This window comes from Bombus pyrosoma, linkage group LG8 (assembly GCF_014825855.1).
Source record: "Bombus pyrosoma isolate SC7728 linkage group LG8, ASM1482585v1, whole genome shotgun sequence".
In the NCBI taxonomy this organism is placed as follows: domain Eukaryota; kingdom Metazoa; phylum Arthropoda; class Insecta; order Hymenoptera; family Apidae; genus Bombus; species Bombus pyrosoma.
Genome location: NC_057777.1, coordinates 2825212 through 2852812, shown reverse-complemented (window position 1 = coordinate 2852812; position 27601 = coordinate 2825212). Strand labels below are relative to the sequence as shown.

The following is a 27601-nucleotide window of genomic DNA, read 5'->3' as shown; positions in this document are numbered from 1 at the left end:
TAGATCATTCAACTCGTCCGCAGAATGGAAAGAATTTTTCGATAAATCGAATTTTCAATCGTTCGACTAATAGCTCCTAATTCAACAACTCCGTTCGACTAATTGACTTTCAAATTATTCGATCCGATATTTTTGTTACTCCAACGAAGAGATATTTAATTTCACCTGATTTAATAAAACGAATTACAAAAAAGGTATGTAAGATAACTCTATTCAGATATATTTCAAAATAATGGACAAATGGTTATGGTTCAGGTCATACGAGTTTCATCCATCTGCATAGACTTGAGGACCCACATTGTAACGCGCTTTGTACCACGAGGTCGTGTAATTCTTTGTAACCAAGCAGTCGCGCATTATTACGCGGGTTCAAGTTCCGCGAGATTCCACGATAAGTCTACAATTGATATAGCCGTCGAAATGCGCGTAACGGACCAACGCATTGGTTCCCATGTTAACTTCCTTTCGCTGAGTGAAAGATCGCGTTCCCCCTACATACAATTGCTCACCAAATTATTCGAATACTTGTAGACATCTTTACGTGTATTATATAAAACGCTTTAAAATTACATTAGCACCGCTATGAGATCCAAGTATCATGGTTGTATTGGTGAAGTTTGTAACAAATTTGAAAATGTATATAGAAATTACAAGATATTTAGTAGAAGCATATATTTCGCAGAAATCACAAAAGTATTTAAATAGTTTATTAATCGTATTAATAAGTCTCAATATTATTCAATGGGACCATCTTTAACACTTACTAATATATTTAAGATGATAAATATCTTGTAACTTCTGTGTACATTTTCAGATTGGTTTCAAATTAGATCAATATAATCATGGAAGTGGCATCTCGTTTCAAAATTATTCGTATAAAAGATATATTTATAAATATAACAATTTTCTGTGATAAGTATTCGAATACTACTTTCGTCAGGTATGTTCTTCTCCTAACAATCCCATGAGAACTCAAAAACTAAACTAACTTCAGATTATGAATCAAAAAATAAGAATAATTACTTCCATTTTTCCCTAGATATATTAACACTAGAGCTATTAAACCAGTTAAAACGACTGTTATTACATTTTCTGCTTTTGCAATTATTAAAAGTATTTACACAAGTATCTTTGGTAATATTAATGCTTAATTTTATTATTTATAGACACAAGTATAATTACATATACTTTATTCACTTTCGTCATATCGCTTTAATACCAATTAATTATTTAAAACACACTCAGATACATATTAAAGATCGGCAGGTCTAGTATTAAGTTCCGCAACATATTGTGGAAAAATAAATCCCATAAGAATGTATTAGACGTCAAGATAATAAAAGTATTCTGATAATACTATTTCACTCAAGTATTATTTATGTTTAAAATTTTATGTTATACAAAGGATCGACTATAAAGGAATTAATAGACGCGTAAAACTTCCGAGAAAAAGGATTTAAAGCAGATCACTCACGATGGAGAAGAGTGACGTAAAATTATAAAGTTAACTAGGGTCTTTTTTATGACAAATGAGGTACCACTGTTAGCACCCTAGGGAGTGGCAGTGCGAAATATACTTTTTTCTTTTCTTGTATTCCTGAGTAGAATATTGAATTTTGTTTCTTCTTCGTATCTTTTATGAAAAAACGTTTCCAATGAATGTTACTTTAAAAATATAAGAAGATTTATAGAAAAACATCATTCGCAACAACTCTGTAATTGTAAGATGACTTAATGATGTACCATCTTCATTATAAAAGAAAGTACGTATAACAAAAAGTATTTAGAAAGAATGTTACATATTATTAAAGGAACTATAAATACATATTTTATCTATTCTTCTTTTTCTTTTGCGTATATTATTAAAAAAATTAGCATAAAAAAACCCGATCTCTACTTTACCGATGAAGCTAAATGCAATTAAGATTCGAGTCTGTAGGTGGCAGCATCTCACAGCTATTTACAAAACTTTCAATAAAAAATATTTTTCAAAAATAATCTATATTTTGAAACAAATAAATTACTAAATTTATTCTATGTATTTATCTCTATAATCTTTATTTGCTCTTATCATGCATCATATGATTTTTATTATATGACAAAATGTTGAATGCATGGTAAGAAGTTCATCTTATTTATATAAACTGTCAAAAAATATCACTATATATGAAAAATAATCAAAACAAATTCTATGTATAAAACTGCTGCCTTTTTTTTCATTAGTATCACTTTATGAAACTTTTATTTTCTACATGTGTGTGAAATAAGTTTAGAAATTGTTACATAGTGACTAAAACATTTCTTCATTTCAAGATCTGTTACAAGAATGTTTTCATAAAGTTATAAAACTACATGCTAGATATTAATCATTTATAGAAAATCATTTGTAATGCAAAACATGTAAATAAAGAATACAAACTCTTTACGTTATTAGAATCTTTACACAAATACAAAAAAGTCTATCTAACTTACGTTATTTGAACATAAAAACTTAATTGTTATGACCTAGTAAGAAAAATGTTTAATTCTTTACTATCAAAACATTCATTCTATTTAATACTCGATCAAAAATTAAATTTAATTCATTAATTATTATATTGTGAAAGAGATAAAAGACACGTACTAATGTTTATATATTCCAGATATTTTCCATGTGATCATAGGAAATAGTCTTTTTTAATATATCCCAATGTCTTACAAATTATTTTTGTCATTTATTAAAGTTCTAATAAATATTAAATGATCAGTTTAATAAGATATTCACACTTTACAGAAAAATATAATTATGTTAATATTGTATATTTGTTATAAAAACAGTCTTTGAATATTTATTGATCATGGAAGACTGTTTTCCATATTCATATACATTGAACGAACTTGTTATTAAACATTCTAACATGAAGTTACGGACACCTTGAAAAATTATTTTTCATTAAACCAAAAAGATGATTTTCTTCAAAAATCATTACTTTTTTCACCGATACACACAGACACGAGGTAAACTTCCGAAAATCAGTGTGCATCGTGAGATGAAATTAATAAAAAAAAGAACCATATGATACGTTGAAGAACTATCTAACAAAGAATACAGAAGAATAAAAAGGAATTAACAGAGAAAATAATAATATCCAAATGAAGATAGGACCTGTCATTTTCAATAGTTCCTTTGGAACAAGATCAATATATCTCGTGCAAGGAAAAAGGCCCTTCATACTCATCTAATTTATTCAACTTCATCACATAAGTTCATGAATTTACTCGTAAGTGCTTAAAAACACGCGACGATTAAAACATCGCTAGAGCAACGAGCTTTTTTTTCTGAAAATCGTGAACGCTTACGACGTGTATGTGTGTGTATGCAAGTGTGCATGTGTATACATACATACCTACATGTGTATCCGTGCTTGCGCGCATGTGTGCGCACATTTATGTGAAGGCCATGTTAACAGACTGTAAGTCAACGGATGACTTCTGTTAATGATAAAAAGGATAGTGAAATTTACTTACGATTTTCACCGGCTTCTCCGCGGCTCCTACAGAGCTTTTCCGTACAGTTATTTCACTTTCCACATTATTACGTCCACGGGTGTGAAAAAAAAAAGGAACGGCGAGAGAGTGAGTTTGATCAAAAGCACAATTTTCGTGACGTCATCAGTGGCCGGGCATGCGCAGACCGATTTCGGTGTTTTTCCATTTACCGCGGAAACACGTGTGGCGAGATGTGTCGCTTTTGCCTTCTCCTTGTCGTCGTTTTTTTCTTACTTCTTCAACGTTTTTCTCTTTTTTTTCTTCTACGCTTGTTTTCTCCACCGCGAAAAACTACATCGCTAAGAAGCACACCACATTATCGTGAGGACGCGGGCTATCGTCCGTTGCGAATTTCGTGTGCGATTATTCGCGAGAGGCACCACGGCTGCCGACATCTATCCATCCACTCCCACTTGTTAAGTGACGTACACTGACGTCATCGATAGTTTACCTTGAAGCATGACATTGAGTTACAGGCTTGCCAATTTTGTTGAGAAACTTCCCTATACGGTAACATAGTATAGGGAATTTATGAGTATGCACTTTATAAATTGACAACTGGAATTACATTTCCTCTTTGCTACTAGTATTTAAATCATCGTAAACCCTACGAAATTGTAAAATTTTATAGTTATTAATGACAATAACAGGAAAAGCAGTTTATGAAAATTTATGAAATAGTTTTTGAACACCTATAAATGTGCTCCTAATTATTTGAAATATATATTACTTATTTGTAACTTTAATAGATATTTTTTATAATGTAATATTTATTACATAATAAAATTCATTACTAATTCGTTTCTTGCAATAAACTGATTTCAATTTTTGATATTGTAGTTATATGTATATATTATATTTTTGTATGCTCTGGTACTTTTAATATATGAATTTGATGAAAAATTAAGGGGGAGGGGGGTAAAAAATAATATTAAGCTAAAAGAGAGAAACATCGGTGTAACAAACGAACGTAATGAAACATATGTGATCTGTGATAGGAGTAATGAGATTTCAGGCCAATGTTCACATGATTTCTGTACAAATTCGTTGTAACGCGGAGGATTATATATATTATTTTAAATAAAAGGCTATCTTTTTTTCATTCCTCACTGACAAAAATTTTCATTTCGAAGATGCCGGTCATCGAATATTGCAAATCGTTGGAAAAATTTGATATTTTTTAAGGGTATTTTAAACTCATTATAAAGGTAAACATTTCACGCTTTACTTGTCATTTATTTTTCAATTTAAAGAGATAAGAAATATTTAGTGACTAATTATTATGTATATGTTTAATTTCAATGTAAAACATAACATAAATTAAAAGAGAATTTCTCGTTATGTATGTATAAATGTATATATTAACCCTCAAAAGTTATCATTCAAGGAAATCACGTTAACACTATTACGAAAACTTCACCTCATTTACATTTTTTATTTTAGAAATTATTACATACAAATAAATGCATTTAAATATTTTATTATTATTCAATATTATATTGAATATAGAAGAGCTATTATACAATATAATAAATAACATTACAATGCTATTATTATAAAACACTAATATTAAAACAAAATTTGCATGGGATGGAATTTTAGCCATGATAGTTAAAATACTCCTTTGATCCTAAACCAGTTATTTATTTTTTTTTAAATACTGCGTTTTATTTGTACGATTAATACAAAAACAAAAATATAACATTTTTTAATAGTTAATTATTTTAAAAAATTATAATTGTTCATTGAACATTTACGGTATATATAAAATTCAAATAAGTTTGAACAAAAGTGTGCAAACATTAGGAAACTCTTAAGATGCAAATAGTCCTACCAAGATGTTCAATTTTTCACATTGATCTACATTTCGTTTTGTGAAAGTTGTATCACTGCCAAGAAATACATTGTTTCAAAGGAAGTAGTTATTCGTGCATATAGTTTATAATACTTGAATGATAGCAGACTTTACGTTGATTTGCTGTTTTATAAAAACTTTTTAGTCTTTTTTACCTTTTTTGTTCTTTGTTTCTTTCTTTCGTACGGAATAATGGCAAATTACTAAATCATTAGTAACTGTGATCAAAAAAATGAAAAAACACCGGCGATATTTGTTTGAAATTTAAAATTTTATAAGTATGAAATAAACTAACTTTCTTTATCCAAGGAAATTGCAATCATATATATGAATAAAATATTTCTTTGAGAGATTAATGTTTTATATAACTATATTTGTCCGTTATTTGGACAAAATCATAACTATTGTGATTGCTATGTGATAGAATTTGATACTTGTTACATATACAATATTAATTTACAAATTATCATCGAAGTTTGTTAACGCTTTATCAGCTAAGATAATATCGTTGTAATATTGAAAACATACAATATAGGGCAAAATAATTATATAAACTTGTAAATATTGGGTAGGTAGATTCTTGATTGAACTTATAACACGGAGTCGAGAAATGATAATTTGTTTGTTAAAAATTTTAATTTAGATTTGATTAATCTCAATAATGGATAACGCAAGCAAGAAACAAACCTTTCACAATGATAAAGAGAAGAAACAATCTAACCACAATCAAAGGAAAAGTTTGGATCAAGGGATTTGTAAAGAATCTGAGTTAGATATATCATATACAATTCGATTGGATTCCACAAATCAGGAAGATGTTGAAAAAAAAGTTCAGTGTCTAAAACATGTATTGGAGAAAGACCTAAGAGCAGCTGATTTAAAATGGTCCCTATTTGTAGCAGCTTGTAATACATATCGCTATGATACTTGTTTAAAACCATTTCCACCAATGTATATAAAAAATGAATGCAAAGACATTGAAGCTTTGGTAAAGTTCTTAAAATATCAACCTTATTGTTTTTATAATTTGCACATTAATGATTTTAATGATTAATAATCATTGAATATATTGATCTTAATTATAGAGAAGAGCTATAGAAGTAATTCCTCCATTGGCTGTAATATTGAAAGCATTATCAGAATCAGATGCATATGAAAAATATGGAATGGCTATAGATCTATTACAGTGGGTTTTAGTGCGCTTGAGAGATCCTTATATAAAAAGCATTAAAAAAGAAAATGTAAGTTTCATTATATATATATTCATAATAACATAAATTTTGTTGAAATTTCTATTTTCATTCCAAATCATATTTTACAATTAAATCTTGTGAATATTGGAAAAATGTTTGCGATATAGTATGACTTGATATTGAGAAAAGTACCCTCAGAAATGCCAGTAGTTGCACCAAATTTAATATTCCAAGTCACAAGTACAAAACAATCTACTTCAGAAGACAGATGGAAAACAATTGCTCAAGGCCACACAACATTTTATGCTTATCATGGTAGTCGACTGGAAAACTTCCATTCCATTATACATTATGGTCTACAACAGAGTATGTGTAAGGTAAAATAATCTACTTGACGTATGATATAATTTTTTATTATTTTCTAACATGATTAAATGCAATATATCTTTTAGAACTCATTATTTGGTAAAGGAATATATCTTTCGAGTGAGTTAGGTGTAAGTTTACCATATAGTCCGGTTGGCTATGGGTGGGGAGGTAGTGTATTAGGAAGTGAAATGAGCTGCATAGCTTTATGTGAACTTATTAATCATACAGATGTAAAAACTGGAGATTCAGGTAAATAGATATTAAAAGAAATCATATATATTAAGAAAGTTTCATCATTTCTTATGCAAAGTATGTTATACAGAAGATGATGCTAGAAGTTTAGTATCAGATTCCATGGGTGGAAGGGTTCCAAATAAATATTATTTGGTAACAAATAGTGAATTGGTAAGGGTACGATACCTCCTTATTTATAGTCAACAAGTTCAAGCAGCAAGGTATGTATATAGTATTCATTACTTTCATATATTTTTTAAATGCATGAATATAGGAATGTATAAACTTCAAATATTTTAGATGTATTAATAATAAAGGATTATTGGCATGGTTTAAACAACATAAATTATTAACATTTGTGCTTGGTTATGTGGTGCTGCTGGCTTCAGTTGGACTGACTCATAATAAACAAGTTGAAAAATATTATAAATTATTTGCTCAAAAAGTTGGACTGGAGTAAGAAGAAGCTTTTTAATACAATAAGTTATCCATCCATTAATATGTACATTAGGATAAAAAATTATTTCTTTTTACATTTTTTTCAATGAAATTACATAAATTTGCATTTATTATAAGAAATATATACAATTTGTAAATAATACATATAATTTATATAAAATACTATATTTCTATACAAGATTTAGTATCTTGATAATATTATGGGGAAATTTTCCGTAACTAAATAATCATCTTCAAATATTACGATCAAATTTACTTCAAATTCTGTAACGAAATATGACCTTTTTATCACTAAATTTATTATAAAAAAATCCAGAATGAAAGTCATATAATGACCTTACCGACTTTAAAATTACTCGTACTTAATGTAGGACATGTAAATAACCGTGGGAATATCATATATATTGGTATAGGTAAATTTGTACAAACATTTCCTTCGCCAATTTGTATATTTTGTATTTCAGTAGCTGAAATAAATATAGCATTATAAGATCACACATTAAATGTTAATATATTCTCATCCTACCATCTCTGGAATATCCTTCAGCACAACCACATGTCTCTACTCTTACCAACTGCAGCTCGATTGACTTTATTACAGCTTCACAATGTTCGATTACCACCTTCAAAAATATTGTTCTTTTATACTACTTTATCAAACAAACCATACATATTATAGTATTATTACCTCTCCTGTTAAGGGTTCGGAAATCTTGCAATACAATGAATCTAGTTTCCCAGAAATGCAAAATCTAGGTACATTGATTCTATCTCTTGTGTTTTGCAATGATTCTGGCATAATATTAAAACACACTGGTTTACTGGACTCTTTTTGTATCTTAGGAGGCACCTTATCTTCAACTATGAACTCCAATGATTTGCTTACATCTTTTGCTAAGAAACTTCTTTTTATATCACAGCGTATAAAATATTGGATATTTACAAAGACTCCATGATAAGTTTCATACAAAGACTTTGTCCCTCTAGGTTTTAGTGGTAATTCAAATGGTATTTCTGTTCTACCACTTGGTATTTTGCCACTCGGAGCAACATCTAAAGTATATTGAACTAATTGTATTGGCTGAAAATACAAACGATAAAATTAGTTGATCCACTTGATTCTTATTTTATGACAGAACCATAATTTGCAGAAATATTTCTGAAAATTTGTAGGTGAAACTAACCTTTACAGAATTGTAAAATGCTTCAAAAATGCCAAAATTCTTCGAACTAAGCTGTAAATTGACCGAACCTTCCATACTTAAGAATATTCCATCATGTTTAACGTCAGAATTAGTTTGTAGCAATATAAAACCAGCAACTATTTCCTAAAACATAACCTCAACATTTTCTGTTTTATAATGTTTCTATCGTAAATTATAGTACAGACCCCTTCATGATATATTTTACTAGCTCGCTTTAATTTGATATCGATGTTTATTGTCATTTTCAATTTATGATTGTTAATTAGATAATAATCATTTATGAGTTTATTCATTCACTAATAACGACATTTGTTGATTGTTACTATATGTATGATCTATAGTATTTATGTCAAGTTTAATTAATTATAAGCTCTACGCTGAATATTTGCACGCAAAAAGCAAATAAACACAATACAAAATTAATTGCAATAGAATACAAATAAATATATTTAAGTATAAATTTTAGGACAACACCTCAATAGAAACTGAATCAGCTGTTTTAATATAATATATATATATTGACACAAGGAATTCTGATATGTTTGATTTAACATTTCTTTCGCATGAAATAAAAACAATTATGAAATAGAAAATATGTATCAAGACATTATTTACATAAAGCATACATTGTCGGCTTGTTAGAACACTCATACAATTAAAAAAAGTACGTTTTTAGGAAGTCAGTTTGAAATATAAAGTTCAAACTAGAAAATTATTTATTATTCAACTATTTAACAATGAAAGAATTTATTTTTGTTTAAAATATAATTAATAATCGGTAAGTTTGGGGAGTCTTCGATATAATACTGCTTATAATATGTATTGCTTATCGCCTCATTGCCAGAAAAAATATTGGGAACCTATTCTGAATTTTAACAATATTCTGTGAAATAATATGATTGTATTAGATAACTGTAAAATTTCTAATTCCCAAATAGCACATTTTAGAGCTAATGTTGTGCAAAAATTTAAAAAATGACGATTTCTTAGATACATCACTCTTCTAACTAATTTAGCAAATAAAACTAACAACAGTAAAAAAAGTATAGTCATTTTCTGAAAAACGATTTGAAATAGTTAATTAAATTTACTTTCATACTATTAATTCATTCATATAATAAACAAGAAAGCCACCTGAAATTTATCAATTTATAAAAAAAGTGAAACATAGTTGTAACACGTTTGAAATACGTTACCATTCGATCGACCAATCAAGTCTCGTGACTTTCGCGGCATTTCTTCTTCTGTATACTAACATCCGCAGAAGGTGAACTTCCGTTCGATCGACTAAACAAATTCAAACCGACAGAGTCGTTACTGCGAGTTAAACGTTGTTTGGGAGACGGTGGAAGTAGACTAATCGGAAGACTAGCTTTTGGTGTTGCGTGTAATTATTTCCTGACTTTGTTAACGATGGCTTTAAGAAATAGGACCGCGCTCACGGTAAGTTTCAAATATTTTAAAAACATCGATGTGTATTAAATTAGCCATTGATAACAAGGGGAGGTCAATAGAACAGGGTAACCGTCTGTTCCTGACATCTTTAAATGCCCTTCATTTATTTCAAAAGTCATCGAAATAACAATCATTATGATTTATTCAGATTGCTGTATGTATTTTAATATTCATAATACGAATTTTAGTATCACTCGTTTGATTGTTTAATAACGAAAAATTTTGATTTTTGAAATTTAATATTAACGTACATTTTGATCTTTAAAGCCCCGTGCATCTTTTAATATTTTATATAAATTGTATAAATTTCAGCTTTTCCTTCGTTATGTAATATTATTCTAAGGTAGAAATTGTTATAAAAATATTAAAGATGTAATTAGTTGTAAGTTGCATCATGTATCTTAAACGGAAATGCGTTCGTAAACATTTAGGGCCGATTTAGGCGGAATTTTGTGCTGCCTAGGTAATTACATCACGAAAAGCACTCATTTCATTTTCTATTTATTGTATGAATTGTATTTATTTTATTTACATTATATTATAATATTATATTCCTATACTCGGATGTATTAAAAATTAAAAATTGTTTAAATGATAAGGTCTCTTTTTAATATTTAATTATCATTTTGCTAGGAAGATCAGTACTTAAATATTTAATTCAGATTTGTTATATCCCCTTTTATTTTATTAATATTTTATTTTTAACTCTTCATACTTACCACATATTGTAACATAAAATAAGTAATACAATAGTTAGTAGATTAAATTAGTTGGATTTATTGAAAAATAATATTGTTATATATATATATATATATATATACAGAATATTTGTAAAAAATAGTTTTGATAGTAGTCAAGAAAGTTATTGTTACAATAACTATTATATTGAAATATATATTACAATATTAACAATATATAAATATAAATTAACAAAATATATTAACAATATTATCTATTTTTATATATATGGAGAGAGTAAGAGTATTTCTTTTTTTAACAAGTAAGATCTGTACAAGAAAGTCAAAATATGGATCATGAAATAAATTTTCAGAATATTGTAAATCAAGAAAATACAAAGAATCTTAAGTCTTCTGTGACCACAATACCTGGGAAGACAAAAAGAGCTGCTTTGGGTGAAATAGGAAACAAAGTGAACACATTAAGAGGCATAGAACCCATTGATAGAACTAGCTTGCTAATAAAAGACAAGAAACCGATTATAGCCCCAAAACAAACTATCAAACCACCAGAAAAAGCAACTGAGAAACTACCTGTACAAATTGTTAAACCTGTAATAAAGGTTGCAGTTTCTCAAGAGAGTGTGATATCACTACCTGCTAAAAAGGAGGTTCAGTCATTCTCGTCAGATCTATTAGCAGTTGAAGATATTGATGAAGAAGATAAAGGAAATCCTAGTCTAGTTTCTATTTACAGTAATGACATTTATGAATACTTAAGAACTCTAGAAAGTATGTACCCTATTTCAAAAGGATATCTATGTGGACAAGAAGTTACGCCAAAAATGAGGAGTGTACTTATAGATTGGTTAGTGGATGTACACCAACAATTTCATTTAATGCAAGAAACATTATACCTAACTGTTGCTATCATTGATAGATTTTTACAGGTTTGTTACATATAAAAACTTAAAATTTATCTTCGAAGAAAACTACATAAATATTAAAAGTTTTCTTTCAACAGGCTTTTCGCTCAATAGATAGGAAAAGGTTACAATTGGTTGGTGTGACTGCTATGTTTATTGCTAGCAAGTATGAAGAAATGTATTCTCCAGATATAAATGATTTTGTATATATCACAGATAATGCATACTCGAAGGTAGAAATATTACAAATGGAAATGCTTATTGTAAAAACATTAGATTATTCTTTTGGTAGACCATTACCCTTACATTTCCTAAGGAGGTATAGCAAAGCTGGAAAGGTGATTTATAAATTTGTATCACCGATTAATTTTCATATCACATAATGTTATGTCTTTAACTCAATAAATTGTTTTTAGGCACTCCCAATACATCATACAATGGCCAAATATTTTCTAGAACAAAGCTTAGTTCACTATGAAGTGTGCCACTATCCCCCAAGCCTTATTGCAGCTGCAGCAATATATTTAGCTTTCCTGTAAGTTATCTATTAAAATATTATCTAAAAGAATTAAAGTCATTGTGCTTTCTCCTTTCCTAATATAGAAAAATCAATCAAAACAAGCAAATTGGATCAATATGAAATAATAATTGATACTATTATTTACTAATAATTTATCATTATTGTTTTATCTGATTATGCAGAATTATTGATAATGATGACGAAGACCAGCAAAAGGTTGTCTGGACAAATACCTTGGCACATTATAGTACCTATTCCAAGGACGACGTATTCCCTGTAGTACGGGAAACAGCAAGTATTATAGTTAATGCGGATAAAATTAAATATCAAGCTGTGAGAAAGAAATATGCCCAAGCAAAGTGCATGAAGATTAGTACTCGACCCGAACTTAGATCAGCAACAATAGATTTATTAGCTACTGCAGATAAAAGGGCAGTATAATATTCATATTAAAAGATAATTGTAGTGAGACATTTGTTTGTTCAATATTTCATTGGACAAAATAAATTGCATCGCACATAGGATGATACATTTTCAGAAGTAGAAATATATGAGATGAGCAGACTAAATAAAAAAAGAGAGAAAGACGAGACTATCTTCATTTATCTTTTTTTCCTATCATATTGTTTTCATATAAAAAATATCATAATTAAACATTTATTTTGATGGTTACCATGATGAACATTAAAATTATTTCTAAATAATGACTTTCGCTCCAAAATTTATTGGAGTAAATAATTTGGTATGAAAAATATTCCTACAAACAAAATTCGATAAGGTAACTAATGATTCCTTACCTATGAAAAGTTGCAGGGAAAAAATACTTCAGACAGAAAATACAGGTGTTTATCTATTAAATTAAAAGTTTGTGAATGGTAGTCTCGTTTTAATTACAGATATTAGCCTCAAGTATACAAGTTCTATTAAAAATGGGACATTTTAATTCTAAATATTACGGGGTTGCTGTACGAAGTTCGTAAGAAAGAAAGAAAAACTTTAGTAAGTATTTCCGTATGATATAATGTAACTCGAATATTCTTTATTCTTGAGTGAGGGAAGTTTGCATTTTGTTGAATAATATCTGATTTATTAAAAACCAGATACTTAGTATGGAAATTACTTATTAAAAGTTTTTTTATCTATGCACGTAATTACACAATTTAGGGTAATTATAGAGAAAGTTTTTTAGTAGAGGAGAGAAAAAGAAAGAAGCATGAGAGTATAGTCAATTGATACGGAAATGTGTATATTTTTGGATCACTATAGAAAACTATCGAACAACGTTTGTCAAAGGATCTCTGTTTAAATTCAGTAAAATTTCGGCAAAATGATTAAGATGTAAAAGTAATGAAAGCTGAGAAATTTGGAATGGACTTGATTTCAGTCCAAAGTCATTTTAGAAATTAATACTGCAATTGACTATAAAATTTAATTAAGTACTAAAGACACGATAATAAGATAGTTATTTTAGATTATATTTAATATAGATTATAATATAGCTCAATTATTTAATACAAAATATTCCTAATATATTTCATAAACTATAGATTAGCAAAGACTATAAATTAGAGATACAATAATTTTTAAACTTTGTAGTCATTGAACATTTTGCCGAATTTTTATCTAATTGAAAACAAGATTTTTAGGTATTTAAATTGTGAATCATATCTTTTATACTGAAATATTGAAGAAATTTTAACTTTTATTCATGATTATAAAAACATTTTTATTTTGATATTAGTTCTATAAATAGTTTTAAATGTTAATGTATGAAAATACCCGAGTATTCCAGACGATTAATAATCTATACTTTGATATCAATATTTTCACAAATATTATATCAATGAACATGACTGTTCATATCTGACATTTTGTCAGTGTGCGTTTGGAACGTAAATATTGTATAAAATTTATGTAAAGAAAATTTCAATAGAAAATAAATTGTAATAATGTTTCTTCCGGGTATCATATATAATTCATACAAATTTAAATATTATATTATAATATATATATTTGAATTTATACCGAGATGTTTGTTTTATAATATAAATCAATAGATTACTATAAAGCTGCGAGTTTGCCTCGCAAAACTTTGTTATAAACTATGATAATTATTGTAACATATTTTATTTCATATATACCTAGAGAGAAATTATCTTTGATGATAAATAACTTAGAGATTTATTAAATAAATGGAAAAATAAGCAGAAATAAATGTATCCTTTTTTTAATGGAAAGATTCTAATTGTAAAATATAATTCAAAATTAGATTTCTAAAAATATTTACTGTAATTAGTAAAATATGTTCAATTTCCAAGGTGAAGAATTAGCTACCGGTGGATGTGTAATATAAGATTCTGAAAATTCAAGTAATAATTAGGATAAGTTTCCTCGGTAGTTTAACAATAACTTACCAACTAATTTGTAACAGGTAGAGAATCCTTGTGAATCTGTCATCGTCGTAAGTTCTGTATTTTCCTAAAATTTTTTACAAACATAAAAAATAGTGCAATTAATTAATTCAATTATAATTATGGCGTAATATGTACCATTTCTGCTAAGCTTGAAGCTGCAGATTTATCCCAGATTTCAGATTTATCTTTTTCTATTATTAAAAGTAACTCTTCCATGGAATTTTGTATTTTTTCCGCATATTCATCGTCATCGAAATACAAAAGCATTTGTATCAATATGTGCAAATCGTCTGAAATTAGAAATATTATATAATCTTTATATGATAATTAATTTCTATAAATAAGTACACAAACCTCGTTCTTTGTACATATTGCTGATAATTTGATACAAAGTTTGTATTAATGCCAGATCCTCGAAGACACTGCCTTCTTTTAAACTTAAAAATTTCCTTTCCTGCTTTCTTCGATTTTTGCTGGATCTATAACTTTTTCTAAAAATAATACACACGTAAACATATTTAATTTTTAACACAAATTTATTAAAAAATCTTTATTCATTATTCTCAAACGTCTTTACCCAGACATAGTGGACAATTTCGATCTTTGACTCAAAGTTGAACTAACAACGCTACTTGTATCGCTAAGAATATCTGAAATGCCTTTATTACATATCGACTCATTATCACAAAGTATTTCATTGTGCGATTTTATGTTTCTCTGAGAAATATTGTGCCTGACTGTTGCAAGACGCAATTTATATCGCTCAAAATCTTGTCTATTTTTTTTTATTTGTGATAGAGCGTGATCCGCATATTCGTATACACTAGGTTTTATATGACATTCTAAAATATAACAATTTTAATTAATAATGTAGTAAATTGAAATTTAACTTATGTACTATTTTTGAAAGTGTAAACCTACCAATCAAATCTAGATTTTTGGTATCATGCGCAATTCTTACAGCATCTTTCCATTGTTTACCATTACATAAAGAGATTATAGCTTCCTTTGCATCTTTGAAATAATTAATTAAAATATGTGCAGCTTCCTCATACTTTTTATCAGTTTTTAGACGTTCTACAAGATCCTGGTAAATCACGTGTTTTTCTGTTTCACTGAAATATAATTTGATATAATTTAATTTTATAAATTTATAAATCTATAATAATGACTTCAATCTGTTTTATATCTATTACTTATATCAACCTTAGTTCCATTTGAGTAGATAGTATAATAACATCTTGCCAACAACTGGCTAATTTATAAGCATTTAAAGCTTCTTTGATGTCACCAGATCTATGAAACATAATTCCAGCTTCATGATAGTGTCGTTTATTCAATAAATATTCACCATAACTTCTGGCTACCTCCTTATACATTTTGCTTTTCTTCTCAAATAATTTTAAAGCTTTTGTATACAGATTATAATTGCGTATCAAATTTATACATTCGTTAAATCTGTTTGATTCTTTTGCAATATGTTCAAGAGCAGACTCATAACGTTTCAAATGTAAATCAATAGAATATTTCATATAATTTTCATCAAGCTTTTTCAAGCCATTAAGAAATGGAATATATTCTTTGGGATCTTTTTGTGACTTAGAAGCAATGAACATAGTCAAATCAAAATCGTACATTCCTAAAGCTATATCAAATAGTACATTCACATCCATTATGTATAACAAATATTTTAGTGCTTCATCAGACATTATGTGTTCCTCATATCCCGTACCTTTTTCCTCTAACTTCTGAATGTCCTTTATTTTCGTTAGCGCAGCTTCTATTCCTTGCTTTTTTTTATCTTTTACCAAACTGATTAATATCGGTTGAATTAAATGATCAGAGTTGTTCCTTTCTTCCATAATGTTTCGTAGTAAACTGCAAATTGATTCAATTTTATTTATTTCAAGGTTTCTTGATTCTGACTGATGTCTTCGATAGTAATTTGCATATATTGTCGTGGTAACGTCTTCATCTGCTAACTCAGACAAGAATAAACTCAACCAACTCGCTTTGGAAACTTGTTCCACGAATTTATTTGCATTCTCGATAAATTTTTTTGGATTATAGTCATAGATTAAGTTTAAGTTTATTCGTTGTCTCCGCATTAAATCGAAGGCAGATAAATAATTGCAATTGTCTAAGTAAAATCCGATAATATACAAAGACAATGCCCTTGGTTGAATGCATTCTAGGTTTCCACGAGGCATTTGCAAAACAACTTTGGAATCTTTAGGAATAGCTGCAATCAATTGAGATCCCCTTTCCACTCTTCTAATATTCATATCTAAAAATATTGATTAATCATCTTAATTATAATATTAAAAATAACTTAACAATTAGAAATTAATGATTGGTATACCTGAAAATGACTTATCATTGAGTCGATTTTCCCATGGCTTTACAGTCAAATCTTGCTTTATTAATTCTTCAAAGTCATTCTCGTTCAAGTTAACGCATATTAAAGTATTTTGTGCAGTTGTAAGAAGTAAAAATTCCGAGTGAACGAAAAAGCTTGTGATATTGTTAGCAATTTGCTTTCCATTAATTGCAAAACAGTTCCTATGATATAATGACAGTACCACGTGCTTTGTACCAATTTTCACAACTTCTACTTTATAGGTATATCGTTGCAATTGTGTATCAACTGGAACTAGTTCTGTTTCTTTTGTATATTTTGTAATGGAATTGTCTACAATTATGTATGCTTCATCTGAATCTGGAGAATGAACTATATGTTGAATCAAACCATCCATAATGTGTATTCGCCTTTAAACATTAAAGAATTATTAATTTTTGAAACTAAAGTATAATTTATACTACTTTTAAATTAAACAAATTTTTTTCATAAATATACCTCAATATAACTTGTCCCTGTGCTTGATCTTCTATTGCACTTAACATCAAAACACAAAGGAAACTCTGATCATTTATTGACAATGAACATAAAATGTTGTTTTCATTAAGCCATAAAAAGTGATGCATATTGTAAAAGAAATTTTTATGCTCTAGTAGAATATCCCATTTAATATCATATGTTCCAACATGTTCATAGTTTAAGAAGAATGAATCCTAATTTTTTAAATGCATTAGTTTATAATTCATTTATGCAATAATTTATGCAATTTATTTATGCAATAATTATAATTCATAATGCAATAATTTATAATTCATTTATATTTACCACTAAATACTTGTAAAATATTAATTTTTTACTGGCAGAAACACAGAAGAATGCATTGCTGTCTATCCAGGTAGCTTTGCCTTTTAGATCAGGTGCAAAAACAATAGCATTTATGGACTCAGAAGTTTCTAAAGTTTTATGTGCCATTGGTGGTGGTACAATTCCTACTCTAAGACCAGTCATTAATGACTTATTTCCATCAATGATGCCAATAACAGATTTATCATGTACAGTTATGCCTCTACTATGATCAACAGACCAATTATAGTCAAACGTGATAAGTTCTTTGTATGTTAAAACAATCAGCTTTTTGAAACAAGATGTTGTACTCCATGTGGCACATATCAGTGAGTTATCTGTGGAAAATTTAATAGTTTGTTTCAAATACCAATGATAATTATTTTCTGTCCATAATTGTAGAACTGAAGAAGAATCTGCCTGAATTTGACACCAAATAGTCAAAATTTCTGAATCTGGAGACCAAAATAAATCTTTCACCTAAAATAAGTTTTAAAATATTAAAATTATCATACTCTTAAATTTATTCAGAATAATAATAAATGCAAATTTTCACACATACCCTAATTTCTTTTGGTTTAAAAGGAAGTGAAAATTCTCTGTGTTTTAAACCATTTTTCTCAAAGAATACAACAAGGTGCTTGTTTTGTGAAATCTGTGTTGCTGCAATTAAACTACCAGATGGTTTCCATGACAATGATTCTTCCAAACCATTAGCGAACTCACTGGTGTATTGTAAAATACCTTCTCTATTGAATACCTTAAACTGTCTAACTTTATTTTCGGGATGTAACAAACCAACAGCAAATAACAAACCATCATCACGCCAAGTTATTTTATATAATCCATCATCTAGATCGTTTTTACATATTTCTGTTGGTTTAGATACTGCTGCTTTTTTTCCTTCTGAACCATGAAACTGAGTTTCCTTCTTACCCCAACCAACAGTTACAAATTGCTTTTGACCAAAATATTGTGCATGCAGATCTACCTCTGAGATTATTTCAAAAGTAGATACCATTGTAATCACAATACCACTAATTGTAACTAATATGATTATTTCATGATCTGGGCTTAGTTTCATGCATTGTAAATCTGTGTTTAAATCAGTTATCAATTCGTATCTAAATTCCGGTTCTAGATTTATTCTTATAATATTGCCAGATTTACAGACGCCATATAGTTCTTGTGTTACACTACAATATTCCAAACCGATGAATTCTAAATTTTCATCGATTTCGTAGAAACTTATGTCTTCTACATAATTCGATGGAATTTTACATAACTTATTTTTTAAAAGCATATAAAAATCATCATTAGTTGAATCAACAGTATACAATATTTTTAAATCTTTTACATTTGAAATTTGATTTTCTAGAATATTTAAAAGACGACTAGTGCGTTGTTTTACTACCAAATTCTTCATTATTTAATAATAACGTGATAAAAGCATATAAAAAATAATCGAGAAATTTTTGTTTGCGGTTCACTGGAGGTACAGAAGCGAAAACTTCCTCTACTACTAAAACTAACCTCTACACAATTCAAAATATATAGGTCAATGTGAGAGATACATCTATAGGACAATAATGAAAACAGTTCTATAGTTTTTTCTATTTTATATAAATAGAATAAATTAAATAAGTTTAAAACAGAAATTATATTGAATAAGGAATGATGAAGCTGTTCAAATTATATATTATACAACAACAAAAAAATAAAGTGACATGTGAAATATCTTTACCTAACCTAAAATATATCAATAAAATATTCTGACAAGTATATTTTATGAATGTAAAAGAAACTTAAATTCTTGAAATAATATTATATAATTCATTGTTTGTTTCAAACATAAATACACCATGAATTCTACTGATATCACTGATGAAGACGAAGATGTTGTCATAAAAGTATTTTAAATTTTATCTACATCTGATAAATAATCAATAAGTATATCATTGTTTAATATTTTATTCTATTTTACTTTTTATTTTTTAGGGTTCGTCATTATACGAACATTTACGCAAATTAGGTTATACCGACTTTGAAAGTGTAACAATAGAAAAACAAATACCTAAAAATGAAAAGAAGTATCATAAACTATTTGTGAGTACTTTTTTAAATGAATCAATGAAAATCATACGATATGCATTTTATAAATAATTTTTGTATTTTTAGGATTGTATATTTAACGTAAAAAATATTTTTAAAAAATTATATTCTATATACTTGGGAATAATTCAGGTATAGATATTATACTCAACATGCTTAATACTATAAAATATTTATAATGAAGAATTTTATTTATGTTAGGATGATAGTATATCCTACAAACAGGTGGAAACTATTTTAAATGCGAAAATTCTTTTAAATGATCATGGTTGTGCAATACATAGTTTTCTTGATAAATATGAATATAAACCATGGAGGTAAATTTTTAAATTTATCAAATGATACTGAAATTAACTATAATTATCTCAACTATAAAAAGCAAAAATTGGTGCAAGAGTCAAATCAAATAAAATGATACCTATAATATTATCTTTTTTGCAGGACTATAACATCAAAATTTATTTTATTTGGCACTATTTTATCATCCTCAGTCTATATGTCTTATAATACCCAATATAAAAGTTCAGCTAGTTTATTTACATTAGCTGTATTATATTGCATTAGTTATATAGAATTTTTGAGAATAAGGGCACATAGGGATCTAAAATCTATTGTGTCTTTACAGAATGATTTCTTTGATCTTTGTAAGAAGGGACTGAAAATTTTGAAATATGGCTATAAAATAAAATTGCACCAAGGGAAAAGTTCCCAACAATTTTCGTAAGCTTTTAAATTTTACAATTTATTAGACTATTATGTAATATTATATTATTTCTAATATATCTAATTCAACAGTGATCTCACAGCAGGTAGACTGAAATATTTGCAACCCATAATGGAAAATTTAGTAAAATATTTGGGAGTTATTGCTTGCATCTATTATCATGCTTCTTTAACTCTTATGAAACTGCTACCAGTAGATATTTGTAATGAAGATTTATTAACGAGATTTGATAGTAAATCATTTGAAATACATGGTGAAATAAATTATCAAAAATTGAAGGTTGAAATGAAATATCTTCTAGTACTTATTTTGTAATTAATATTTGTATATTTTTATACATTATGTTATTTTTTTAATAGACTCTATATCATACTTATATCCTTGCTCAGTCTGAGATGTTGTATTTATTAACTATAGCATACGATAATTATACTTGGCAGCAATCATACAAGAAAATTCCTGAATTACAATTGGCCTATATCATACGTTTTTTAATCATGTATTTAAGCATATATAAAAACAAGTTATCAGAACACATTGATGCTTATTATAGTTTTAAACTAGAACCCATATCATATAAATACAGGTAAGAATGCTTTTTTAAAATGTCTTTATAAATGTTAAAAATTACAGATTGTTTATGTGTTTCTATTATTTTAGAGGTCCAGATTCATCTAAATGGCAAGATTTATATATGCACCTCTATTTAGCTTCTAATAAATTACAGTTGGCTTACAGCCATGTATTATCAATACTCCAAGATATTGATAACGATGTAATTGAAAATGTAACAAACGAAGGTTGTATGGAGAATACAATGCAGAAGTTAACTGCAGCTCAAAAAAGTATTGACACTGCAAAAGATTTTATTGAGTTTAGTAGTCTATTTCTTGTAAAATCGCAAAATAGTGGTTCTACAATTAACTGTATGGAAACGAATATTCCAATGTTAAATGCAAATTCGAATATCCATATTGTAACTGATTCAGAACCGGAAATTATGGATGAGGTATTCGAAGAATATATTAGGGAAGAATATTTGAAGCCTTTGAGTGAAGAAGCCGACGAAATATCACTGTACAGTTCTAAACGAGATAAAACGTTGTTTAAAAATTTTATGGTTGAATTAAAGGACGCTTTAGCCGATAAGAAAAAATCTATGTCTGAAAGAGAATCAAAGGCACTTGAGCGAATGTATAAAGCTATAACAAAAACAAGTACTTCAGATGATCAGCTTCAGCAAATTCCCACACCTCCACCCATGCCTTCCTTTAATACTTCTTCTTTAATAAAGAGTAATAATAAAATTTCTAATTATGGAACAAAACCGCAATTACATGTATTACCTGAAAAATCTAATGTTGCTCAATCGATTATTAAAAGTGAAGAAGATTTAAAGGGAAAGAATATGGATGACACATTAATAGAAGAAATGTCACTAAGTAATATTATATATTTACCAAAAAAATCGGAGTTCTCATCTCTTTTACCACCACCATTTTTAAAAGCAAAAGAAGAAACTTTTATAGGAAGCGGTGAAAATTCTGAGGATGATGAAGAAATTACAGTGGAGAATAAATAAAAAATCATGCAATACGTATTTATTGTTACGAAAATACTTTGTATTGGGAATCAAGTAGTTTCATTCATATGATAAAATACTAATATATTTTGTGAGAATACATACTATAATGTGTTTATTTACAGATTTGAAATAAATTACATATTTTATGTATGATTCTCATTAAAATAAAACTGTATCTGTATAAGTTATGTCCTGTATAATACTAATGATAATGACAATAATGATTAATATTAACATACACTATTACAATACTACTATCAACATAGAATTTTAATTTTTTTAATTTATTTCTGTCATACAATTGTATAAAATGCTTCAACAAATCGATAAAAAACACGAATAAATTATCGCATAAATATACTTGGCAATGATAAAATTCTACAGTAAACTATTAACTCGTTTTATAAGTTATTATAAGGTATACTTAAAACTAATAGTAAATATTATTCAATAAAAGAAATACTGATGAAATATTGGTGAAAGTACTTAGGCAAAATATATACAAAATTTTATAGAGATTTATTTAGAATATGAAAGATCATAAATATTTTATTTCTTCATGTGAAGGCATTTCTTTTAGTTTTTTACTTGCATATAATAAAAGATGAATTACGATATCTCAGTTTCCTAGATTTCCAAAAAAGATTGAGATTGCGAATATTATTTACTTCTATCAATTAAACTACTTTTATTTATAATGTTATTACATAACATCTTTCGTTAATAAAGTTAATTACGAATTACCTCTCACGTCATTTGGAATTTGGCAGTGATAAATTGACAGAAAACAAAAGTAACTGTTTTACGGTACAGACATCGTAACACAGAGATCGAAGTACTCCGTAATAAAATATTTAAAAGAAAAGAAAACACATTTGTAATCATATCAATGTATTACAAATCCTTCAACCAGAAAAGGTTGTCGCCTAGTATATTAAGATGTCTAATGACGTGTCTTGTCTGTAGTCAATAATACTAGACTGAATCTAAGACTAGATGAAGCATTTGTTATTAAAGATCGTGAAGAAACTGTACATATTTGTTCATAAACTGTGACACGAAAATGTCTTACAGTCGTAAAATAATAATTAAACATAATAGTAACAACATTAAAAAAGTATTTGATTACAAATTTTTAATATCCATTTTGTCAATTTGATGTTTCTAACAGTTTATGAATGTTTATGAATGAAATTTATGTAATAAAGAAAACACGTATGCAAGCTAGACTATCAATTTTATAAAATATCAAATACTTCTAATTCCTCTTGCTTTGTTACATAGATAAGGAAGTATATAATTACATATTTGTTATATCAAAGTAGAGATACATTCATCTTAGAAACATTTTTACTCAGATTAATTCATGAAATTCAACTAAAATTCTCTATATGTTCCTTCATAGGAGGAACAAAATCAATTGAACGAATTCTGCTGTACAATACATCATGCTATTATAACTAATTAATTAATTATTTGAAAGCGCTATAATGCCAACCATGGGTGATGACGAATAGCTTCGCGACTTCGATCTCCGTAATCATATGTTATTTCCACCCCTATAGGTATATTTTCTTTCGCCGTAAGTACCAGGTGTGGCGTCGACTCTACTTCTACGACTCGAGCGATTAAATTACCATTTCTTGAATGATTTACTAATCTACCTAACTTATCAGTCTCTGCTGTTGCATCGACGCTAAAAATATGGTGATGTTGTAAGTGGTCAATGATTTACAATAATTTTATGATCAATAATGAAGAAAATACCTACCAATACTGATGATTACGATGTTGAAAATAATACATATAACACCCAGTGTTCTGGTCTTGTGCGTATATTTTTTCACGTTTCTTTGCTGTTACTTGATCGATTAATTCACCAATATATTCTACTACAAATTCTCCTTTCATAAATTCTCGTGTTGTTACTACACCACGACCTTTACCAGCAAAGTGTCTTACCTAAAGAAAAATATTTTATGTGGAATTTACGATAAAATAACAACTTTCTTTCATCAACTTGTCTTACTTCTAAGCCTTCTTCTACTTGATAAAGCACTTTATTTTCCATATCACGTTGCTTTTCTTCTAATACAGCTTTCTTTGATTTTCTTACACTGCGGCGTACTGGAAAGTAGTCAGTAAGCTTATGATTTGTACTTTTAATATTTGAAGAATCTATTGACCGATTTGTGGCAGACTGATTGCTGGTTAATTTTCTACGGCTTTGATTAGCAGACTTTTTTAAAGGTTGTTGCTCCAAATTAAGAGTGGGAGTTACTACAGGTTTCTTATGCATATTTTCATTCGTATTTCTTTCGTCTAAATCTTCCAATTGATGGTTTGGCATGTTAATCCTGTGTGGTGTTGATGGACCATGAATAGGTACTGCTACAGGTGTTTCTGAAAATTTGTTTATCTATTGAATCATTATCATTTAAATATATGTACATTATGACCTATCAATTAGCAATTAATGAAATATTACCATCCGTTCTGAATTGACCAACATCAGTGAGGATATCATTTTGTACATCATTGGTTTCTTTACTTCCATAAAACCTTTCTTCAATAGGCAGGATAGAAGCTTTATTTTTAGGGACATCTGTAATCTATGTTTTAAAATGAATGACATTATTGTATATTTTATCATTTTGAATAAAAAATATATATTTGTATATAAGTTATAAAATATACTAAGATTAAAGAATATGAATACAATGAACCAATTGGTCAAATCATAAATAGAAGCCAATATGGCATCAAAATAACATGTAAAATACTCTAAAAATGCTCAGTCTTACACGGTTATAACATTTGAATTAGTAGATTTCTAAACTTTAAATTGGTATCATTGAACTCTAACAAGTACTTTTAGTAAATATAAATTTCAACCAAAAAAATTGGGCATCCAGAGGAAAAATTCACATGTTCAATTTATATTTGAAACAAATTACGTACTTGTGTATAGAAAAAGGAACTTATGCAGACAGGCACTTTATGTGCTTCAGATAATGAATGGATCTCATCAGAATTAACATTTTTAACACTACTATCATGCAGTTTAGCCTCCTTCTTCATTGGTGAAGTTATATCATATTGAGGGGATAAAACAGCAGCTCTTGTACGAATTGTATTTCTTGTTTGCACACGTTTTCGTCTTCCTGCAATTAAATTAACTATTTATACTCTACATTTTATAAATCTTCCAAGATATAAGATATTAAATATGATAATATACAAAATTATATACCATAGCTAATTATATCATAATTAATTTTATCTAACATTTCATTTTTGTTAATTATTGAGTTTTTAAACTATGTACATTATACGTACATATATTATGTCACTGATCAAGTTTCACGTCTTATCATTGTAATTACAGAACCTACACAACATTGTATACATATGTAACAGTATATATGTATGTATATCTGTGAATATCGTATTGTCATAGATGTATATTAATATCTACAACACTTTGTGGAAAATATTATTGCAATAATAATTGCTTGTTACAATAAGCGTGACGAATGAGTAATAAAATATAAAAAATATGTACGGAAATATAAAATTTAATATTTTTGAGTATATCATTTTCTGGTGACTAGAAATATATTTTACGAGCGTAAGTGTATAAATAAAAATTCGGAACAATTTATTTGGTAAAAATTGTACAGAAATTAAGTGATGTTCTGGGAAACTAGCGTCTTCGAGGTAACATTCAAAATGGAGAGGAAGAGAGGAAGTGAAAACCATCAAAACATAACCTGATTATCGGAATAAAATGTTTAGTGAAAATGTAGATGAATTTTTTCGAATTATATTCCTACCTTTCACCATGTTACCCCTTGATTTTCCTATGTAACGAATGAATACTGACTCTACTTTTCCCATACAAAATTCTAGCTACGCGAGACGGCCGTTTCGATTCACTTCGACGCTAATGTGCTTAACATAAATGATTCCTTGATTAATTCGAATTTTCACACTCGTGTATTTTTTACGAAGCGTGTTCGTTTTATTTTTACAAACACGAGACAACATTTAAGACCGAATAATAAGTAATTTATACCGCCGCCATTGTTCACAATTTCATTAATCTATTCGAAGCATTTTATAGAAGAGGCAAGGCAGTAATTGTAATTACAAACATCGAAATGACATACCGGATATGCCTCCATGTTGCTTACTATGCTACACGATATACTATTATTAAATTAGATACTATCTGTATCTTTGAGTACTGTAGATACACACATATATTTCCTTTATTGCTCTCTAAATACATTTTATAGATTAAGTTTTCCATTTTTTCTCGTATCTTTATTCCTTTGTGTCCATACAATTTAATTTTGTACGATACAATCAGTGAGGAATTGATACTTCAATAATCAAAGTTAAATTTTTACAACGTTCGCTTTCTATAGAGTTATATATTTCATAAACTACATATATGTGATTTTACAATGTTAATCTGTATATTTCTTTACAATTAAACCTACAATGGCTCACAAAATTATTCGAACACCTACTATAACAGATTTTTATGGATATATTATATTATATGCATTACATGTAACTTTTTAAAATTTCGTTAACACTATAATGAGACACGATTATCTCGCTTATAATAGTAAAATTTGAAATCACTCCAAAAAGGTGTATAGAACTCACAAAACACATATTGCAGACATATATATAGCGAAAAATTAATATACAGCATGAATAGTAATTTTAAACATACAATTACTGCTAAAGATGCTCTCATTACATATTCTGCCTACTAATATAGCGAACAATTGACTGTTTAAATACTTTTGATGATTTTTGCGAAATTTAATTTTTCATTACAATGCCAATGAAATTTTAAAATGTTTTGTATAATATACATATAAAAAATTTCTACGACTATTTAAATATTTTCGTGAGCCACTATACATGCTTCATAAATTATAAATTCATTATGTTATATTTTCTTAAACTAAACCTGTTTTAAATTGTAAAATTCAACTGTTAGTCATACTAGAATTTCTTTGTAAATAAATACGTCTAAACCGTATATAATGTCATAAAATTCGGATCTTTTTACTAAATAAAAGGTTTGATTTATATAATACAGAAATGTTCAAAGACATAT

General features: G+C 27.8%; 7 protein-coding genes across 16 annotated transcripts in view; 3 read left to right on the top strand and 4 right to left on the bottom strand.

Moving 5' to 3' along the window:
- The window catches only part of LOC122570152 (myocyte-specific enhancer factor 2), a 77128-nt gene extending 72976 nt beyond the window's left edge, over window positions 1-4152 (bottom strand). For 2 of the 6 annotated variants that reach the window (XM_043732107.1, XM_043732111.1), the window contains exon 1: window positions 3508-4150. The gene's annotated coding sequence lies outside the window, so the exon portion shown is untranslated. Of the gene's footprint in view, window positions 1-3507 lie in introns of all 6 variants that reach the window. The other 4 variants (XM_043732108.1, XM_043732109.1, XM_043732106.1 and 1 more) reach the window with 4 other exon arrangements.
- LOC122570155 (protein mono-ADP-ribosyltransferase PARP16) lies at window positions 1626-7793 on the top strand. 3 transcript variants are annotated; one of them, XM_043732117.1, is made up of 7 exons: window positions 1626-1763; window positions 6027-6371; window positions 6469-6624; window positions 6744-6953; window positions 7029-7194; window positions 7268-7400; window positions 7480-7793. In XM_043732117.1, the coding sequence occupies exons 2-7, from the start codon at window positions 6045-6047 to the stop codon at window positions 7637-7639; spliced, it is 1152 nt and encodes a 383-aa protein (XP_043588052.1). In that variant the 5' UTR covers window positions 1626-1763; window positions 6027-6044; the 3' UTR covers window positions 7640-7793. The 3 variants fall into 3 exon arrangements, with proteins under 3 accessions (XP_043588052.1, XP_043588053.1, XP_043588051.1); XM_043732118.1 differs by lacking the exon at window positions 1626-1763 and adding an exon at window positions 5098-5951 and having other exon boundaries at window positions 7271-7400; XM_043732116.1 differs by lacking the exon at window positions 1626-1763 and adding an exon at window positions 5105-5951.
- LOC122570156 (vacuolar protein sorting-associated protein 26C) lies at window positions 7729-9315 on the bottom strand. Its single transcript, XM_043732120.1, has 6 exons — window positions 9029-9315; window positions 8823-8966; window positions 8327-8719; window positions 8165-8261; window positions 7980-8105; window positions 7729-7902 (listed from the first exon to the last, which is right to left on the bottom strand). Exons 1-6 carry the CDS (start codon window positions 9134-9136, stop codon window positions 7820-7822), a joined length of 951 nt encoding a protein of 316 aa, XP_043588055.1. The 5' UTR covers window positions 9137-9315; the 3' UTR covers window positions 7729-7819.
- A 154-nt stretch (window positions 9316-9469) lies between these two features.
- On the top strand, window positions 9470-14267 carry LOC122570153 (G2/mitotic-specific cyclin-B). Its single transcript, XM_043732112.1, has 5 exons — window positions 9470-10286; window positions 11350-11925; window positions 12000-12239; window positions 12318-12436; window positions 12604-14267. The coding sequence occupies exons 1-5, from the start codon at window positions 10257-10259 to the stop codon at window positions 12860-12862; spliced, it is 1224 nt and encodes a 407-aa protein (XP_043588047.1). The 5' UTR covers window positions 9470-10256; the 3' UTR covers window positions 12863-14267.
- A 139-nt stretch (window positions 14268-14406) lies between these two features.
- Window positions 14407-19603, bottom strand: LOC122570150 (putative elongator complex protein 1). The gene is made up of 11 exons (XM_043732097.1): window positions 18600-19603; window positions 18020-18517; window positions 17693-17907; window positions 17198-17604; window positions 16042-17122; window positions 15757-15950; window positions 15413-15677; window positions 15190-15326; window positions 14971-15125; window positions 14836-14899; window positions 14407-14778 (listed from the first exon to the last, which is right to left on the bottom strand). The coding sequence occupies exons 1-11, from the start codon at window positions 19461-19463 to the stop codon at window positions 14714-14716; spliced, it is 3945 nt and encodes a 1314-aa protein (XP_043588032.1). The 5' UTR covers window positions 19464-19603; the 3' UTR covers window positions 14407-14713.
- A 203-nt stretch (window positions 19604-19806) lies between these two features.
- On the top strand, window positions 19807-22686 carry LOC122570151. The gene is made up of 8 exons (XM_043732098.1): window positions 19807-19947; window positions 20036-20143; window positions 20216-20281; window positions 20351-20466; window positions 20591-20869; window positions 20945-21152; window positions 21233-21459; window positions 21534-22686. The coding sequence occupies exons 1-8, from the start codon at window positions 19900-19902 to the stop codon at window positions 22453-22455; spliced, it is 1974 nt and encodes a 657-aa protein (XP_043588033.1). The 5' UTR covers window positions 19807-19899; the 3' UTR covers window positions 22456-22686.
- Window positions 22687-23676: 990 nt separating this feature from the next.
- Window positions 23677-26642, bottom strand: LOC122570154 (histone-lysine N-methyltransferase PR-Set7). Of its 3 annotated transcripts, none has more exons than XM_043732114.1 (7): window positions 26295-26642; window positions 25712-25849; window positions 25420-25622; window positions 24947-25070; window positions 24488-24861; window positions 24230-24420; window positions 23677-24154 (listed from the first exon to the last, which is right to left on the bottom strand). In XM_043732114.1, exons 2-7 carry the CDS (start codon window positions 25746-25748, stop codon window positions 23944-23946), a joined length of 1140 nt encoding a protein of 379 aa, XP_043588049.1. In that variant the 5' UTR covers window positions 25749-25849; window positions 26295-26642; the 3' UTR covers window positions 23677-23943. The 3 variants fall into 3 exon arrangements, with proteins under 3 accessions (XP_043588049.1, XP_043588050.1, XP_043588048.1); XM_043732115.1 differs by having other exon boundaries at window positions 25798-25849; XM_043732113.1 differs by lacking the exon at window positions 25712-25849.
- Between the last annotated feature and the right edge of the window lie 959 nt (window positions 26643-27601).

What these genes read in the sequence shown, in the direction of transcription:
- LOC122570154 (XM_043732113.1), bottom strand. Translation starts at nt 26,358, where the DNA reads ATGGGAAAAGTAGAGTCAGTATTCATTCGTTACATAGGAAAATCAAGG. An exon ending in AAGTAGAAGAAGGCTTAGAA is followed by an intron (nt 24,421 to 24,487) that starts GTAAGACAAGTT and finishes ATTTTTCTTTAG; the next exon opens with GTAAGACACTTTGCTGGTAA. An exon ending in CATCGTAATCATCAGTATTG is followed by an intron (nt 24,155 to 24,229) that starts GTAGGTATTTTC and finishes CCATATTTTTAG; the next exon opens with CGTCGATGCAACAGCAGAGA.
- LOC122570155 (XM_043732117.1), top strand. Translation starts at nt 6,045, where the DNA reads ATGGATAACGCAAGCAAGAAACAAACCTTTCACAATGATAAAGAGAAG. An exon ending in TACAACAGAGTATGTGTAAG is followed by an intron (nt 6,954 to 7,028) that starts GTAAAATAATCT and finishes TATATCTTTTAG; the next exon opens with AACTCATTATTTGGTAAAGG. An exon ending in CAACAAGTTCAAGCAGCAAG is followed by an intron (nt 7,401 to 7,479) that starts GTATGTATATAG and finishes CAAATATTTTAG; the next exon opens with ATGTATTAATAATAAAGGAT.
- LOC122570150 (XM_043732097.1), bottom strand. Translation starts at nt 19,463, where the DNA reads ATGAAGAATTTGGTAGTAAAACAACGCACTAGTCGTCTTTTAAATATT. An exon ending in TATTTTACAAGTATTTAGTG is followed by an intron (nt 17,908 to 18,019) that starts GTAAATATAAAT and finishes TTAAAAAATTAG; the next exon opens with GATTCATTCTTCTTAAACTA. An exon ending in CAATATGTACAAAGAACGAG is followed by an intron (nt 15,126 to 15,189) that starts GTTTGTGTACTT and finishes TTCTAATTTCAG; the next exon opens with ACGATTTGCACATATTGATA.
- LOC122570151 (XM_043732098.1), top strand. Translation starts at nt 19,900, where the DNA reads ATGAATTCTACTGATATCACTGATGAAGACGAAGATGTTGTCATAAAA. An exon ending in AGAAGTATCATAAACTATTT is followed by an intron (nt 20,144 to 20,215) that starts GTGAGTACTTTT and finishes TTGTATTTTTAG; the next exon opens with GATTGTATATTTAACGTAAA. An exon ending in TATACTTGGGAATAATTCAG is followed by an intron (nt 20,282 to 20,350) that starts GTATAGATATTA and finishes TATTTATGTTAG; the next exon opens with GATGATAGTATATCCTACAA.
- LOC122570153 (XM_043732112.1), top strand. Translation starts at nt 10,257, where the DNA reads ATGGCTTTAAGAAATAGGACCGCGCTCACG. An exon ending in GAAATAGGACCGCGCTCACG is followed by an intron (nt 10,287 to 11,349) that starts GTAAGTTTCAAA and finishes ATAAATTTTCAG; the next exon opens with AATATTGTAAATCAAGAAAA. An exon ending in TCATTGATAGATTTTTACAG is followed by an intron (nt 11,926 to 11,999) that starts GTTTGTTACATA and finishes TTCTTTCAACAG; the next exon opens with GCTTTTCGCTCAATAGATAG.
- LOC122570156 (XM_043732120.1), bottom strand. Translation starts at nt 9,136, where the DNA reads ATGAATAAACTCATAAATGATTATTATCTAATTAACAATCATAAATTG. An exon ending in TGAAGGATATTCCAGAGATG is followed by an intron (nt 8,106 to 8,164) that starts GTAGGATGAGAA and finishes TATTTATTTCAG; the next exon opens with CTACTGAAATACAAAATATA. An exon ending in TACGAGTAATTTTAAAGTCG is followed by an intron (nt 7,903 to 7,979) that starts GTAAGGTCATTA and finishes ATTTCGTTACAG; the next exon opens with AATTTGAAGTAAATTTGATC.